Source organism: Haplochromis burtoni, unplaced genomic scaffold (genome assembly GCF_018398535.1).
Source record: "Haplochromis burtoni strain Fernald_Lab_line unplaced genomic scaffold, NCSU_Asbu1 Contig_53, whole genome shotgun sequence".
NCBI lineage: Eukaryota > Metazoa > Chordata > Actinopteri > Cichliformes > Cichlidae > Haplochromis > Haplochromis burtoni.
In genome coordinates, this window is record NW_024582414.1 from 1,504,265 (window position 1) to 1,521,118 (window position 16,854).

General features: G+C 38.4%; 1 protein-coding gene across 11 annotated transcripts in view; it reads left to right on the plus strand.

Moving 5' to 3' along the window:
* Positions 1-16,085, plus strand: part of LOC102302230 (discs large homolog 1-like protein) — a 123,585-nt gene extending 107,500 nt beyond the window's left edge. For 10 of the 11 annotated variants that reach the window (XM_042220675.1, XM_042220677.1, XM_042220679.1 and 7 more), the window contains 10 exons: positions 2,498-2,680; positions 5,153-5,216; positions 7,406-7,421; positions 9,013-9,054; positions 9,418-9,468; positions 10,215-10,316; positions 10,714-10,886; positions 10,969-11,078; positions 11,807-11,898; positions 12,595-16,085. In XM_042220675.1, coding sequence (XP_042076609.1) covers positions 2,498-2,680; positions 5,153-5,216; positions 7,406-7,421; positions 9,013-9,054; positions 9,418-9,468; positions 10,215-10,316; positions 10,714-10,886; positions 10,969-11,078; positions 11,807-11,898; positions 12,595-12,701 — 940 coding nt within the window. In that variant the 3' untranslated portion in view covers positions 12,702-16,085. The remainder of the gene's footprint in view (positions 1-2,497; positions 2,681-5,152; positions 5,217-7,405; positions 7,422-9,012; positions 9,055-9,417; positions 9,469-10,214; positions 10,317-10,713; positions 10,887-10,968; positions 11,079-11,806; positions 11,899-12,594) is intronic. The other variant, XM_014334082.2, reaches the window with a different exon arrangement.
* The last annotated feature ends 769 nt before the right edge of the window (positions 16,086-16,854 follow it).

Below are 16,854 nucleotides of genomic sequence, written 5' to 3' on the forward strand. Positions count from 1 at the left end.
CCACAAGAAGATTGTTGATTTATGTACCTGTGCATTTTCGAATGTTTGTGCTGCAGGTGTTGTATGTTTGTTTTTCTTACAGATGCGGCAGTTGCCGATGCATTATGCATTTCTATTTGTATTACGCCTTCCACTACACACCCGCCCCCACCCCTTTTTTTCTCCCCTGACTCTCCTGCCTTAGACATTGTCATACTATATTCCACAAATAATGTAAAACTTGAAATGACACAAATATAAATGAAGAAATAAACAGATAAACTCTGAAAAAAGGGGATCATTTAAAAAAACAAACAACAATGTGCTCTCATTCTACTTTCTCAGCATCAACATACAGTGCATGCCTGTTAGGGAACATGACTGAGGCTGTTACATGTGCTGCTGTAATGTCAGTTAGATGGTAAGCTGTTCTCTCTTAGCTTTGTGCTGCAGAATGTTAATGTCTGTTATCACAAGCGTGCAGTTAATGTTGTGTGATGTTGTGTACCGCTAATCTACATGTGAATGGGGGTTTACTTTAATTTGGCTGTTTCGCCTATGACAGCAGTGTCACACAGCCGTTTTCACCTCTGGAAATAATATGCACATGTGCAGTAATTCTATATGAGTATTCATTGGAAAGTTAAACTGCAGTGCTCTTTGGACAAAAGGCTGCTGGCTATGCAAAATCTCTAACACAATGGGTGTGTGTTTCTTTTACAGACTGGTTACAGTAATTCATGTGTGCTTCCCCACTGGACAAATTCCTCAGAGGAATTCAAATGAATGTAATACTGAGAACAGGTCATTGATTTTAGGCACACGGGCACACAATTTAGGCAATAATCGGATTGCTGTACAAAAATAGCATTTACATGCTATGTAATGTTGAAAATGTCCACAGGTTAACACACACACTGTGCTATAATTGCAGTCTGTTAGGTGGCTACACGCTGCAGTAATTAAATGTGTGTCCCTTCCCTCGAGTAATTAGATTTCAAAGGTTCTCATGTACAAATAAACTGAGTGTAATTGATAACCTGTAACTGATTTAACAGAATTATATTTACATAGCTGCGACTTTCATAACTCTGCACACCATCCATCATTGTAACTTGGTGGCTGCAAAATTAGGCGGGATGTGTTTTTTATTGTATGTTATATTTTCTGCTTCTTGTTGCAGCAAATATCCACTAATTTAAAAAAGTACTTTATGTTTACAGCTTGTGATGTTCATGTACCTTGTCATGCCATTTAGAATACCTGACTTTCCTTTGACTTTATGGGAACATATCTAAATATCTCACTGTACAGTAGCTCCCATTACAACATATCTATAGGCTGCATGTGGTCTACTAAAATCATTTTTTAAACACTTTTGTAGAGTTTCTTCTGATTTTTCCTACAAAGCTCAAAATGAGTTCATGCTTATCATAAATATAATAGTGAGTGGTCAGTTTCTATACTTCCATAACCTATCATGACCACAGCTTAGCATTAAAAAATATGACTGCTTGTAAAATAGTTTATACAGAGGTTTATATAATTATACGTCTATAATAAGTGGTTGTCTTGCAGTAAATATCAAGTATCACAGCATCGTGCTACTATCATTGTCACAGGCAACATATTGTGTTTGATGATTACTGTACACAGTTTAAACCGTCTTTAGGTTTAATCTAATCTAATTATTGCTGTCACCAACAGAGCAGCTTAACTAAAGCTTTTGTGCTGTTGCAGCTAATCAGCGTCACCCTGAACACGTTAGTGAATTCACCTGCAATCCTTCTGCCCTGCTCACAGTCCTGGTAGACAGCGCCTGTTAACTTATATTACAGCAATACTAATGCAGGCTGTCAGTTTTTAGCCTCCACCTAAAATTAAAGCACTCAAGTCTTTTCTTTTATCATCTTGATGTATCGTTAAAAAAGCACAAAGTGCTGTGTTTTTGTACAAATGTCAGGCTCTCTGTTGGCCTGTCTGTGTCTACCTCTCTGTCTAATTTTCTTCTGTTTCTCCTTCTCTGTCTCTGTTCTGTTTTATTGATGAAGGCAGTAGGGACTTTAGGGGATGTTGGTTATTTCAGCTCTACTTCCTTTGCGCACACACACACACACACGCATACACGCTGGCCTACTTTCCCAGGTCTTTTCCCTCTGGATGGGTTTGCATCTCTGTGGTCACAGAGACGGACTACTACACACACATACACAGTGACACTCACACAGACAGATGTGCACAACTTCAGACACATACGCGGTGCCATGTGCTCCAAGACAAGGTCATAAATTAGTAATTAAAAAAATAATTTGTTGTGTAGAAAAACAGTTCTCAGCTGTTTTTCATCTTGTATTTATTCCAGCACGTCTTTCTATCCGTTTAGAGAAAAGAAATCTAGTTTCAAACTTCAAAATGAAATGTATATGTCATCAACTAACCTGTCCTCCAGCAGAATGGCTTGTCGCGCTGAAGCTGAGCGTGTAACTGCATGCGTCATTTGTTTTCTGTCCCCCTGCAGGGCCTTGTTTGACTATGATGGAAGTGCTTCGGATCTGAGCGCGCCCAATCAGGCCCTGCCCTTTCATTTTGGGGATATCCTCCACGTGAGCAGTGCCAGCGAAGAGGAGTGGTGGCCCGCCCGTCACCTCAGCCCCCCGCCCCCAAACTGCCCGGAAGTCGGGGTCATCCCCAGCCGCCGGAGGTCAGAGTTCAAAGGGTTTCAGATGGGAGTGGGTGGATGGTTTTATTGATTTTTGTTTTATTAACTAAAGTAGAAGCGTTAAAGTCGAGTCCACCCATTCCCTCAAATCTAGTTTTGAGTTGTTGCTATCACCTAAAAATGTTCACATTTGAATCTTTGTTCAATACAAATATTGAATGATAACTTTTACACTTATATTTTCTTTCTGTTCATCTGTTAGAAATCTGAATCTGACTCTTTTCAGAAGGCTTTAAAATGAATTATTATTAAGTTTTTCACCCATACAGATTAAATCAAATGAAAACAGTCCAGACCAGAATGAGCGTCAGTGTGGTCTTCAGTCATTTCATTAGGATGAAGATTATTATAATACAAGTCTGTCCAGGCTTATTGTGATAGGCCACTATACAGCAGACCCTGGAGTCAACCATAAACCTTCACAAAATTTAATTAGAAAACTAAGAAGACTAATAAGAAAACAAACAAATGTGTTCGTCCACAGTGGTTTGTTCACATTGGCACCTTTCCATGAGGAATATCAAGGTGGAAGACTGTGTATCTTCTTTTCATGATTTACTAAATGGGTTTTTCTTTTATTTGTTTGTTGTGGCTCAAAATAAAAAAGACAGAGAAAAAAATCTACTTAGTTTCAATGTGTCATCCCATTCTGACTTAATTTGACGCTGGATTTCAGCTCCGTGCTGTTTAAAATACAGACAGCTTGGCAGCTGTTTCCTGGGGACAGCATCCGTGGTCAGAGATTCATTTTCAAATTAGCTTCAGTCTTTACACCAGAGTGTCGTTTTTGTGTTGACTCATATCACTGCGAGCATCATCATTACGAAGAATCTGCTGAATGTAATCCTGTGGTGGAAATATATGCCAACTTTCCTTCCTTCTACCTTCTCCACTTGTTTCGCCCTGTGGACCATCCGTGACACAGAGGGAGGCGATGACCAGGGGCAGAGGGATGTAGAAAGTGATGGAGTGTAAGGAAGGAAAGTGAAGGAGTGTTAGAGAGGAAAGAAGGGATTCAAGGTGGCAAGGAAGAGTAGGAGTGAGTGAAATGAGCAGATTGTCACATATGGGTTTGACAGAGAGGTATTAATAGACTTAGGTGTTAAAGCAGAGGCTTGAGCATTAGGGCTACGTAGATAACTGTGTTATAGTTTAAAAAAACAGCCTAGAAACAGAAGTAATAGAAATTCATATATTACAGGCTGTAGTTTGAAAATTGTTAAAGATGTTAGAATATGTCTGCCAGAGATTTAGATTTTACAATTTATCTGTCTGCAGGATATTAAAAAGGATAAGCTGGATTATGCGCTATTAGCATTAGTGTTATGATGAAAGGTAATTATTAAAGTTCAGTCAGTCTTTTAATGTAAGCTGTGTTCAGCCTCTGATATAACTGTATTCAATCATCCCTCCTGCTGCTCTCCTCTCTTCTTTTCCATGGAGGTCTCTTTATTCTACTCCTCTTTAACTTCGTCTCCTTTTCCTCTCGTCTGCTGCTTTTCTTCTTTTTTTAATCTTGCTTCTTCTCCTCTTTCTGCTCACCTGCTCTGTTTTTTTCCTCATGCCTTTTTCCGAGGACATTTTTTAGAGATAAAGTTAAGTGTAAGCATGCTCTTATAAAGATGTCAGCATTCAAAGAACAGGATAACCCAGAATATATCTTTAGTTATCATTGCGATGTTCTTTTTTATTCACTACGTTATTGCTGGTTTGTCAATGACAGTTGTCGAGCTGTTTACAGACATCAGGGGGCTAAAAGCTGTATTACATAAGACTTTTTACAAAGACACATCTGGCTTTTTTAAATTAAAAAAGAAAGCTAAGCAGCAGAGAAACAGGTCCCAGAGATTCAGCTTATTTGAAATTCTAGAGTTGGATGTGATCGCCAGCAGGAAATGGTCCTGCACAGGAAGTGACAAAGCTAAATTTAAACACAGGAGACAAAAATGTCCCCACAGCAGGAGCAAGTGAAACCTTCACAGGGAGGAAATGCCTTCTACACCCGAGTATGCTGGGGTGTTTCGATGCCGTCTCGGTCTTTTATTCCTTTGCACCTGTTTTAAGGTGATCACAGCCCGTTTAGATTAATGGACACGACCATGCAATCAGCTCTTCGCTGTCAACTTACATAACATCTGGATAAGTGCACAAAATTCCCTCTGCTTCCTCTCAGTGCTATTTTAAACCCCCGTAATCTCATACTGATGCTTAAAGATATACAGTTTCAACATTCCAATAAAGTAAGCTGCAAAATTACTTTTCAGATGAAACAATATTTTGTGGCTTTGTTCGAATCATTCTTTCAGATCCATAACAACCTGAAACACTCGTTGTGACGTTAAATTAGTTTTACAGTTTCAGGGTGTTAATTGAGCTGATTCGCTGTTCATATTTTTTTCATCCTCTCTCTGCATGCCTCCTAACGTTTGCACCTGTCTTTTGCTTTATTCACAGGGCAGAAAAGAAGGAGAGGTCGAGGTTAAAGACAGTCAGAGTGAGCAGGTCTCAGGACAGATCAGTGAGTATGAATGTTTGTCATAAATCTTAAAACTCAAACCAGTTCTCAAACCAGTATACTTTCATTCAAGGTGTTGAACATAACAGTAAAATGTCAAAAGAAGTAAAAAGCAAAGCTTGAGCTCTTTACTGTTTTGAAAAAACATGACATTAAATGTCTTATTTTAATTTTTTTCTTACTTTGAGCAGTAAGGTGGATGTTGTGTTGGTTTAAGAACTGTAGGTCAGATGAAACAAAGCAGTTGGTTGGTTGTTTTCTGACAGTTGGTAGATTGACAGCTGAAGGTAGACACCACCAAAATATGATGGGAGTTTTTTGTTGTTTGTTTTTTAAATGACTAATTGAATCTGATTACAGAGAAGGCACAACGTCAGGCTGTACTTGTGTTAAATATTTTGTGCGCAGGGTAATTGCAGAGAAAGTACGGTTACGCTGTAACCTTGGTTCTCCGAGTGAGAGACTCTCTCCACATATTCCATATGTGGGGGGTCATACCCCGAACTTATGTAACGGAGTGGAGAGATAGTCTCCATATGACAGAGAATGGTTTTCTCTCTAAAGGCTTCAGCAACATTTGAAGCACAAAGAGCAACTTTATCATGCTGTTATAAGGTCACATGTGTGATCTTAAAATAGTACAGATGTGTAGAGTGTCAGTAAACATCTAAAAGCTATTTTGTGCTTCACTACAGGCAGGCTCAATCGAGAGGCACAACAGCTTGTTATTTCCTCCAGTCGCATCAAACATTTGCTTTTACTCTCACGAGACAACACCTATATCTAGTGGATATAACAATCACAATGATTTTCTGTTGGTAGTGTTGATAGAAGCAATGTGATGCTATTTTGATGTGATAAAATCCACAAAGAAAGGAGGCTGGGTGTTAAAACAACAAAATTAAAGTCATCTGATTGCCTGCTGTGTTCGAACAACAATCTATGGTTTCTTCAAACCACAGCAATGTTAAACTTGGCATTTTTACCTAAAACCATGACTTTATCGCAAAACTACATGAGGGATTGCTATTCCTGAACTTTACCAAAACTCAATAAGGACTGTTATTGCTCATTTCCAGCGGATTCATTTTATTCCAGGACTTAAAGGAGATTTTCAGAATGCAAAGCAAAAAAAAAAAAAGGCTGTAACTAAAGCTGCTTCAGGCTGAGGTCAGCTGTGTCACTATTTAAACCTTTGGTCATGATTAATGCAAACATCTAAAATTTCCAACAGTACACACCTATCGTAGCTATAACAGATAATAAGGGGAAGTGCAACAACAGCTGAAACTGATTGCTGGATTGATTAGTAAATGACAGAGACAATAAAGGTCGCTTTTCAGAGAGAGCTGCAGGCAATCATGAGTGCTACTGTTGCTGATATCGATTTAGTTTAACCTTGTGTTATTTGATAGGTTGTCTGTTTATGAACAATGAACAATTTTTCTGGCATTACTTTAATAAAGTTTAAGTTCTTAATTAGCACTAGAATTAAAAAATCTATTCTTTATGGAGCCTTTAAATCGCATTTGATTTGTAGTTCAGTCAGTGACTGGGTTGGCTACATTGCCCCTGTTAGTGACAGCCACACCACCTGTTAGTAGATAAAGAATTGCAGGGGGAAACCTTAATTCAAAGTCAAACTACAGAGAGAGTGGCAGTTTTCTCTCCGTTTTTTAATTAGATATTTGTGACGTAGAAAAGTTTCAGTCTGAGTTCATAGGTGAGGCAACAATGTGACTTTATTCACACTTTACACAGTGCGATGCTGAGCACAGGTTTAACACATGCTATTGATATCACCGTGTTGTCAGCGCACACTCTCACTCTCCCTCTGTTTTCTTCACACTGTTTGAATCAGCAACGCTGCAATCAGCAGCTCCGTGTGGTGAAGAGATGATAATTAAAAATTGCGAAGCATGCAAACACACACACACACACACACACACACACACACACACACACACACACACCCTGCTGCACTAACACTGTAATTATTCTTGCTCTCTAAAACTTTGGGTATATGCGTTCGCAGTAGAGAGCTCAAAGCTTTCAAATAGGCTTCTGTTGATAATAGTCAAGATACTCCTGGAATAATTTTCAATATGATAATTAATTGTGTCTTTACCACCACCCCCTCCCACCCCCACCCCCCTCTCTCTGTCTCTCTCCGTCTCTCTTTGTCTTTGTAGGATCAGGATGATAAAGGTAGGTATTCTCTCTCTCAGCGACACCTGCTGGTCAGCACATATAATTCCACCTCTTCTCAAACCTGACCAGACCTAAACTCTGTTAAGTTTCCAGTTGGAGGAGAAGTAATAGGGTGCAATTAAGTATAGAGTTCATTACACACCTAACATACAAAGTCTGGAGCAGTACTCCAAAAACCAGTTGTTCAGTACAAGTCTACCTTAAAGTAAGTCGTCCTTAAAATTTACTTTACAAAGTTAAAAAAAAAGTGTCAACTTTGGAATAAGTTATGTTCAGCTAAATGTCCAAATGTGCATTTGCACAGAAGAGGTCTGGATTGTTTTACTTTTATGCATCAAGAAGGTGCATTTAAATGTCCAGTATGAATATTTACAGCAAGTAAAAGCTATTAGAAAATTAATACTGGCATCTGAAATGTGGAACTTGCCCATATTTGATGGTTCTTGATAATAAAGGTTTGTGTTAATTTCCAAAAGCTACAACATTGATAATTTAGTTAGAGTCTATAAATAAGCACAGACAGGCTCCCTCAGAAAAAGTGCAAGACAACTTAAAATATGCATGGTAATCTCCTGAATTTTTTATTCAATTTAATTGCCCATTAAATTGCTCAATCTCTAAACTTTTCTAGCTTCGTCATGAGTTAGCTGTGAAACTATTACACATCATTTTCTAACCCTCAAACGAGCAGAGCGAACTAAACGGGCTCATTGGAGTCTGTTATGCCTCCTTATAGTTTATAGGGGAATATTTTTTTAAATAGCTCTCTTATCATGACAGATATTTGTAAGATTGTTGGGACTGCTTTTTTAATATTTTACGCTCTTTATCTTATAGTATGAAGCTATTTGAAGTGACTGTTGTTGTGAATTGGTGCTGTACACATTGAATTAGTAAGATAAAATAATCAGCATTCTAATTCAGTCATGGTTTTCATTATTTTTTTATGCTAAAAAACGAAAATGTACAAACATAATTGAGATATTATTTGTGTTTTACTTATTACATTACAAAATGTCTTTGTTTCAGTAATGCTAGAAAAAAAACCTGTTTTTTTCTTTTGTTACTTAAAACACAAATTGCAAAATCAAATCAAAAAAGCAAAATATTAAAAAATCACTAATTTACACAAATATATATAACACCATGTGTGTACTAGTCTGTGTTTAATTTGCAGATGTAAGGAAAGAAGTCAATTTATACGTAGATATAGATCCTGCCCAAAGGTGCCCTTACAATAGCCCCATTTAATCTGAGACATTGGAAAAACAGTTTTGGAGTAAACCTTAGAAATTGCCCTTTATTATATCAGAAAAAATGCAACTGGTGTACAGTTTGACTGAGTTCTCTGAGCATTGTTGTACTTTTCCTTGTGTATTAAGCAGTAGATGTTATAATTGAGATATTACAGCGAAACACACATATAGAAACTGGATGGATGGAATTCTGTTTTGAAAAGTGAAACCACGACAGTGAATGCAAGTTTGTACATGTGTTTACATATGTGTGTGTGTGTTGTATGTGTGTTCATATATATATATATGTGTGTGCGTGTGTGTGTTGACTCTGACCTGTCTTGTCCTTCCAGAGCTGGTAACCTCTGGCACCAGTGATAATGAGAGTAGTTCCTGTAAGTCTAGCCCCTCCTCTGTCCCCTCTCTCTCTGTCTCTCTCCTAAATGTACTTTTCTTCTTCACTCTGTTCTTGATCTTTTAAACTTTGCCTCTCAGTTCATCACCTGCTTGATGTAGCTGCTGGGCTGTAGGTTTTCCTCTGTGTGTGCTTGTGGGTGTGTCACGCGTAATTGTGTGCTATGGTTTACTTTAGTTTTACGTGCATGTCTTTGTGTGTACAGTTTACATTTCTCTGCTTCTGCAGCCTGCTTTTCCAGAGCTGTTGAAGAACTCTTTTTCCAAAAGTAGAAATCAGGGCGTGATATGTTGTCAAGTGTTGGTCCTTTTAATGTGTCCTTCATTTGTGTTTGTTTAAACAGCCGGTCAGGAGGAGATCCTTCTCACCTACCAGCCTGTCATGCAGCATGAAGGTCAGTGGCTTCCCTTTCCTCCTTGGTTTGTTGTTGTTTTTCATGTGTGTTAGCTTATCTTATGTAGGTAAATTAAAGTGCTTCTCTACTCAAAACTGTGTTTCAATCTTTATCATTTCTCATTGGAAAGAATTTGTCATTTTGACAGGGAAATTGTGTTGAAAGTGCTCGCTGTGTTTGTTTAGTGTTTACCTGCAAACAGCATTTTTGAAGCGAATCCGAGGCCGTTGCAAAAAAATCTAAAACTTCAAACCATTTAAATCAGTTGATGTAGCTTTAAGAATCAACACATCTTAGACAATGTATTATTAAAGCAGAGTACTTTGTAACATCTTTAAACATGCCTGGGGGAAGTAATTAATTGAGTTTGTAAGAATTCATTATTTTAGAAAAAAAACAGTCGACCGGTAGTTGGAAAACCTTTCTGTAGCTTGCTTAAATCCCACTGAAGCAGCGGTGGTTCAGTCATTACAAACTTCCTAGCTGTATTAAATAAATCATCTGGAGCAAGCTGCATTAAAATTTTTATAGATTTTAGGGTCCTCTTGATGCACGCTTTCCAGTTTTTTTTTTTTCTTTTGAGTGAGGTGACTTAAGGTAAAAATGACTGATTTCAGACAGGCAGCGTTAAAGGGCTGGTATAAGTTTTTTAAAACTGTGAATCCTTCAAAGACACTCCAGAGGAGTGGATTTTACACGTTGACGGAACCTGTTTTTTTTTTTTGTTTTTTTTTGTCAATTCTCAGTTAATTACACACGGCCAGTCATCGTGCTTGGACCAATGAAAGATCGGGTTAACGATGACCTCATCTCCGAGTTCCCTGACAAGTTTGGCTCCTGCGTCCCACGTGAGTGCCTTTAGTTCATTATAAATCCCAGTAGAAACCTGCAACAGTTACTGGAGCTTTGCAAACCTTATGACCTTGAGGCAATAAATCAAAATCGCAAAGTCGTGCCTAATTTTAATACATTTTTTATGAGCTCAGTGAAGGGTCACGTTTGCCTCATTTAGTTTTTTAAATTAGAAAAAAACTGACAAACATTTTTATGAGACTCCCAAACCCCCAACAAATGGATGTCCTACCCTGAAGACAGATGAGTCCCTAATGCGACATAATGTTGTGTTTTTGCTTTTTAATCTTAATGTTTCAGGCTAATATGTGCACTAAGGTGCTCATGAGCAGGATACTGCACACTAAGATATTTTATTTCTTTGCCTGAGTCTGTGTAAATTCTGATCTTTAGACACAACACGGCCACGGAGAGACTACGAGGTGGATGGCAGAGATTACCACTTCATGTCCTCCAGAGAGCTCATGGAGCGAGAGATTCAGGAGCACAAGTTCATCGAGGCTGGACAGTATAACAACCATCTGTATGGAACCAGCATACAGTCTGTCAAAGAGGTCGCTGACAAGGTGAGACAGAGACACGATCAATGGGAAAAAGAGAGCGAGGGTATGGGAAGAAAGAATGTCTGACTCCGTGTCTCTCCCACAGGGCAAGCACTGCATACTGGATGTATCAGGGAACGCGATAAAGCGTCTCCAGATGGCAGGCCTCCATCCCATCGCTATCCTCATTAGACCACTCAGTGTCGACAACATTTTGTAAGTGACACAACATAACTTTTCAAAGACAATCTGAGCATCTGTCTTGCACTGTTTTATCATCTGTTCTTTCAAAGCTCAAGTAATCAAATGGAAATGTTAAAAATATGATAAGTATTTAAGTAGCATCCTATAAGCATCTTATAAGTAAAAACTATCAGCAACATAAACAAAGCCAGTAACATTGTATAACTTCTCTAAATAAGTGCCACAAAAATGTTCTAAGAGACGGTTCAAGGTTGACATGACAAATATTAATTCTCAAAAGTTCTGCTTTTATGTCATACTGATGAAATACCTCTCATGAAGGTACTTTTTTCTCTTTTTCCATTAAAAAATGTGTAGCTGCATTTATTAGGGAAAAAACTCAGTGAACTTCATTTTTATCCCTGAGCCGTAGTGAGTTTACTGGACGGCTGATGGGTACTGCTGCCGGTTGACAGTATTTTTATACAATATGCAATAAGTCAAACGCCTCTACAGTGAGAATGTTGCCTATATTATTTTAAATGAGGGCTAAACTTCACTCATTTAAATAAATGTGAAGCCCAGCTTCTTTTTTGCTTATATGTTCCTTTACTTTTGTTCACTCATCACTTTCCGTTTTCTAAAAGTCACTGAGTCATCTTAACACTGCTGAACTTTACGAAAATATCAGTAGGGCTATTTTTGCATAGGGTCTAATGGGGTTTTTTTTACAGAAAAATAACTGTAGTCTCTTTCTGCAGAGAGATGAATAAGCGTCTCAGTGAGGAGCAGGCAAGGAAGGCCTACGACAGAGCTGTGAAACTGGAGCAGGAGTTCACAGAGTACTTCACTGGTGAGTCACCTAAACAAAACACATACCTTTAAATCTCCCCCCTCAAGGTTGTCTCCATGTGCACATCTGGACTGCCTCCAGAGTCACTGCTACTACTAAATCACTGCAGAAATATTTTGCCCTAATAATATCAGGATATTGTGAGTGTATGATAAATACTGTACAGTAAAGTCTCACCTGTGGCGGTTATACACTTTGAAAAGAAAACTGTACACATGAGCTGTATAACTTTGGAAAGTAGGGTAAAAATAACATTTTCCATATCTGCTCAACTTTTTTTGATCAAAGATTAGTATGCTTTGAGGTGTAAGTGAAAATGTGATCAAGTTTATTTTTGTGTTTGAGGAGAATCTGTGGAGGAGGCAGCTTGGAGAAACTGTTAAACATGCAGCAGGGGCAAGCTGTGAACCACACTGGCATGTTGTCACCTTTAATGCTGATAAAGTTGTTGGCAAGCTGTGATTTATTCACATATTTACACACGTCGAGTAGTTTTAAAGCTAAGCTATTATACATGTGGGATTGTGTTTTTGGTCCATAAAATCTCATTTAGCTCAGGTTTTGATCTTTACCAACACCTGAAGAGAATATTTGGCCATCCATCCATCTACAGTAACTATTTTCTTCCTGTGTGTCACATTATTTGATTTAAACACATCTTTTAATCTTTAACATTTTTCTCTCTCTCTCTTGCAGCAATCGTCCAGGGCTCAACTCTAGAGGAAGTGTATTCGCAGGTGAAGCAAATCATCGAGGAGCAGTCTGGTCCTTACATCTGGGTTCCCACCAAGGAGCGACTCTGAATAAATACCCATATACAACATACTCACTCACACACACACACACACACACACACAAACATCAGCCTCTCTGCACACTTCCTTCTTGTCTAATTTTCTATTATCAGCCTGCTTCCTTGCTCTCTTTTTCTTATGCACGCACATCACTACATGCATTGACACATTTACATAAGCACATTCAGTGGGACGAGGCTGGGACTATCTGGGACTGCTGCTTCCTGAAGTGGGAGGAGCTCATGTCTGTCCAGCAGCCTATTGGTGGATCTTCCTACGGCTCAGTTCCTTAATGTTTAAGGAGGTGGTTTAAATCAAGGCGACATGTACCATTATCTGATTTGATTTCATTATTGTTCTTCTTATTGTTGTTGTCGTTGTTGTTTTCATATTAACGAAGGGTAATGCATTCATGTATGGGTTTGTAATGATTATATTGTCACCAAGAGGCAGATTTTTGCACGCTGTAGCTTTAAGAGCATGTTTTTGGGACAAAATCTTGATCTCCTTCCCTCTCTGTCTGTCTCTCCTCATAGCATCACTCTTGTTTACAGTTTCTTATTCATGTTTTTTCTCAATCCTCAATCCTTTCATTCCCTTTCTTCCTTTGACTATCCACAGACTTTAGATATGAGGTGAAAATCATTATAAAATTTTCAATACGCCGCAGAATTTTGGCATCAAAACAAATACTGTTTAGAGATGTAGCAAGAATATATTAATCATTTAATCTGTAAGCAATGCGTGACATAATAATAATTATATTAAGAAGCAGCAGTTCTCGATCCGATAACAAACGAAGATTAAATTCAAATGAATAAAGTGCAACGCCCTCTATCAGTAGTTTGCTATTAAAAGATCAAAAACAAACTGCCTCATATTGATGATGGAGTACGTTTGGAGCTCTGGGCCTGCATTTATCACATTTCTGAGAAATATTTTTAATATAACTCACAGTTCTCCATAGTGAGCAGAGACAAGGTCATATTTATCAGGCAGCTCACTGCGATTTACAGCCAAAGAGTAAACACGATAGAGCAGCTCATAAGGCCATCGAACGATCAGTCACCAATCAGAGTCAAGTCATCTGCACTGTTGCTCGTTACTTTTTACAAATTCTTATCTTCAGTAGAAATGTATCGTCTAATTTACAAAATACATAAATACTTTGTCTGGAATACAAAGTACAGATGAAGGGAAAATGGTGAAAATCTTTAAAATGTTAAAATCAGATACAAATAACAGATTATTGTACAAGCTGTAGTTTGTGTAAACACTCCAAAACAACAACATTTACCGTAAGTCAGAATAAAACCATAAACTGCTCCAGTTTGTTAGGAGAAATAAAATAAAACTGAATTTAGACATTTTTCTTATTACTTAAGTTCTAAAATTGTACTCGACAGCTCGACAAACAGTGGCCCAGATTCGAGATCGAGTCTGTTTCGTAGAAGCTTTCATCTCAAAGAGGCTTCTCTGCCTTTTCCTTCCACCTCCGCTTCCTTCTCTCTGTCTCATGCCTTCTTGTCTCCTCCTCTGCGCAGTGTGACGTTAGTTACGCACGCCAGCATTAAACAGTGTATCTTCTGCTTCATCATCACTATCATCACGATCGTAATCATCATTGTTACGGCTTTCCTTCTTACCGTAGTTGCACTAATGAGGGCTGGTTTCTTAAAAGCATCTTTACCCTCCCAGTGTTTCCGGTCTGCGCACATGATGCACGACACACTCGCTTTTCCCTCAGCGATGATTGAGCTGCTTTGAGACGAAGCTGGTCGACGCGGTTTTTTTGGTAAAGGTTAAAAAACACGTCATACTGTCGTTGATGAGTATTTTAGGGGTATCGAGTGTACTCTTCTGGAGAAACTTGCTGTTTGGATTAACCATTTAACTGTAATCCACTTTTTCCCCCGCTGGATTTATAAGTTTAAGCATTGACCCCCCTTTTAAGTTTAAGCCTTTATGTGTGACCTCCGCACTCCATCCATAATTATCCAAGGGTTATATCTTGGAGCCTGTTTTCATTATTTCACAAATGTCTACTTTATGCATTGAAGGATGAAATGTTTGGCTTTTCATTCATTTAGGAGGCCACACAGCACGAGAAGCAAACCTAACCCTGTTAAGCCTGAGCCATTCCTTTCCTTCTGACAAATGAAAAAAGAAAAAAAAAAGAAATGAATTATCAATACACGAGTTTCAATCTGTATAATTTTTGCTTTATCTGACATTTTTTAGGTTGATGATATTTAAAGAAGTTTAAAAAAACTCACAACTCATGTGTTATATATGATACAGTTGGCGTTATGGGGTTAAAGCTACTCAGTGGAGTCTGTGACCACGTTAACAGCACATGTAACCTAACAATGGCGACTCTGTTGGTCATGTGAAGCTTGCTTAGTGCATCTGTTACCTGTAGTAGTCTTTTCAGAGGCTTTGCTGCTTGTCGCCAAGGCTCAGCTTAACAACACGTGACTAAACTCTACTTGTACTGAAAACTAAAACGAAAACAACAACAAAAAAAATCATAGCAGTGTTGTTGAGTATATCTGTTTTTTAGCATTGCATCTGCTTTATCGCAAGGGCCATTTAATGCATTCTACTCAGTGGCCTGAAAGGTGCTGTGGAGCAATATTATTTTCACTTTCTTGCAATCCAGGTTGCACCTGTAAAGTTTGTCGCATGACTGCAAAAAATTATTTACACTCTATCCGCCTCATAGATATTTTGTTATTCGGATTAGAGCGTACATTCTTGAGAGCCCTTTGCTACGTAATTGGCGTTGGTGTAATATTTCCAGTTTCTCCAGGGAGCAACATCGCGAGTGCTGAGGTCATGAACGACACTCACCGGAAACACGATGTAACATAATCTCTTGTTTTCCAAACGTAACATTCGAGATCCCAAGATGCTTTTGGCGACGCAGCCCCCACCTGTATGGACCTTGTCAGCCACCCGCTCCCCATCTCCATCCTCCAACCCCGAGGCGACTTCTCCAAGCTGACTGGAGACTGGAGACGTATAGAAAGACTGTTCTGTCAACAGAGTAGCTTTTTATTTCAAATAACAACCAGTTTTTGACCGCATGTGTTTTAAAAGGCTTTAAATGTTTCTCCACAGAATGTTCAGATAGGCCAAATCTGTAATCCTCACTGATTCAGGTCGATCAGTACTGTGTTTGTGTGTTGACAGAACTGGGCTGTCTGTATGACTCTGGCTGTGTGTTTTTAGCCAGGGCACCATGCCACTGTATGTTAGAGTAAAGCACCGATGCAAAGAATCTATTACAGAGATGGAACTATATCTAACATATAATATTTATCCCTGCTCTAACTGCCTATTTTGGTACAAAAAAACATAAATAAAAGTCTTTATTGAGATTTGCTGAAATCCTTTTACCTTTAACCTTCTTTTCTTTTTTTTGCATTGTGGAATGTGTATGAATGTGAATATTCTCTTAAAACTGTAATCTAATATAAGTTCCTTTACTCTCACCTCTACTACGAGTTTGTAGTGCTCTCTCTGGATGTCTGATTTAACTCTTCAAGCAGCACAATTGGAAAAAAGTATCATTAGTTCAGGAAAAAAGGGTGCAGATTATATATTGATTATAAATAGGGTCTTGAATGGGTGCAAATATTAATTGTGTTGACAGGTGTTATTAAGAGGTTTTTTTTTTTTACCATACTTATGCTCAAAAAAAGGGACGCAGACGGAAATTTCTAAACTCACACTGTCACCGCTTTCTTGAAGGTAATGCTCAACAACAGAGACACACTTATCCAAACACTAGGATTTGTTTTCCAGATGTTTAATATTCAGGTATATTCTATTAATACACATGGTTTGAAAAGCATACCATGAAATGATCAGGCAAAGTCCATTTCTGTCCCTGCAGTACAATCTACACAGATGTCCATTCATCCATCCATGGATTAATTTAGAATCATTTACAAAAGTAAAGTGCACCACTGTGCTGCCCACATATGGAACCTCTATGGCTAACTAGTAGAACTCATAGCACTAGGCGCTCACAGTAATGTGTATGGATACCATTTCGAGGACCAAAAGAGGTACCTACAGGTATGTGGTTTACAATTCAGAAGAGAAGACAGAAAGAGGGGACACAAAGGCAGACAAAGTAAAGAAAGAGTAGAGT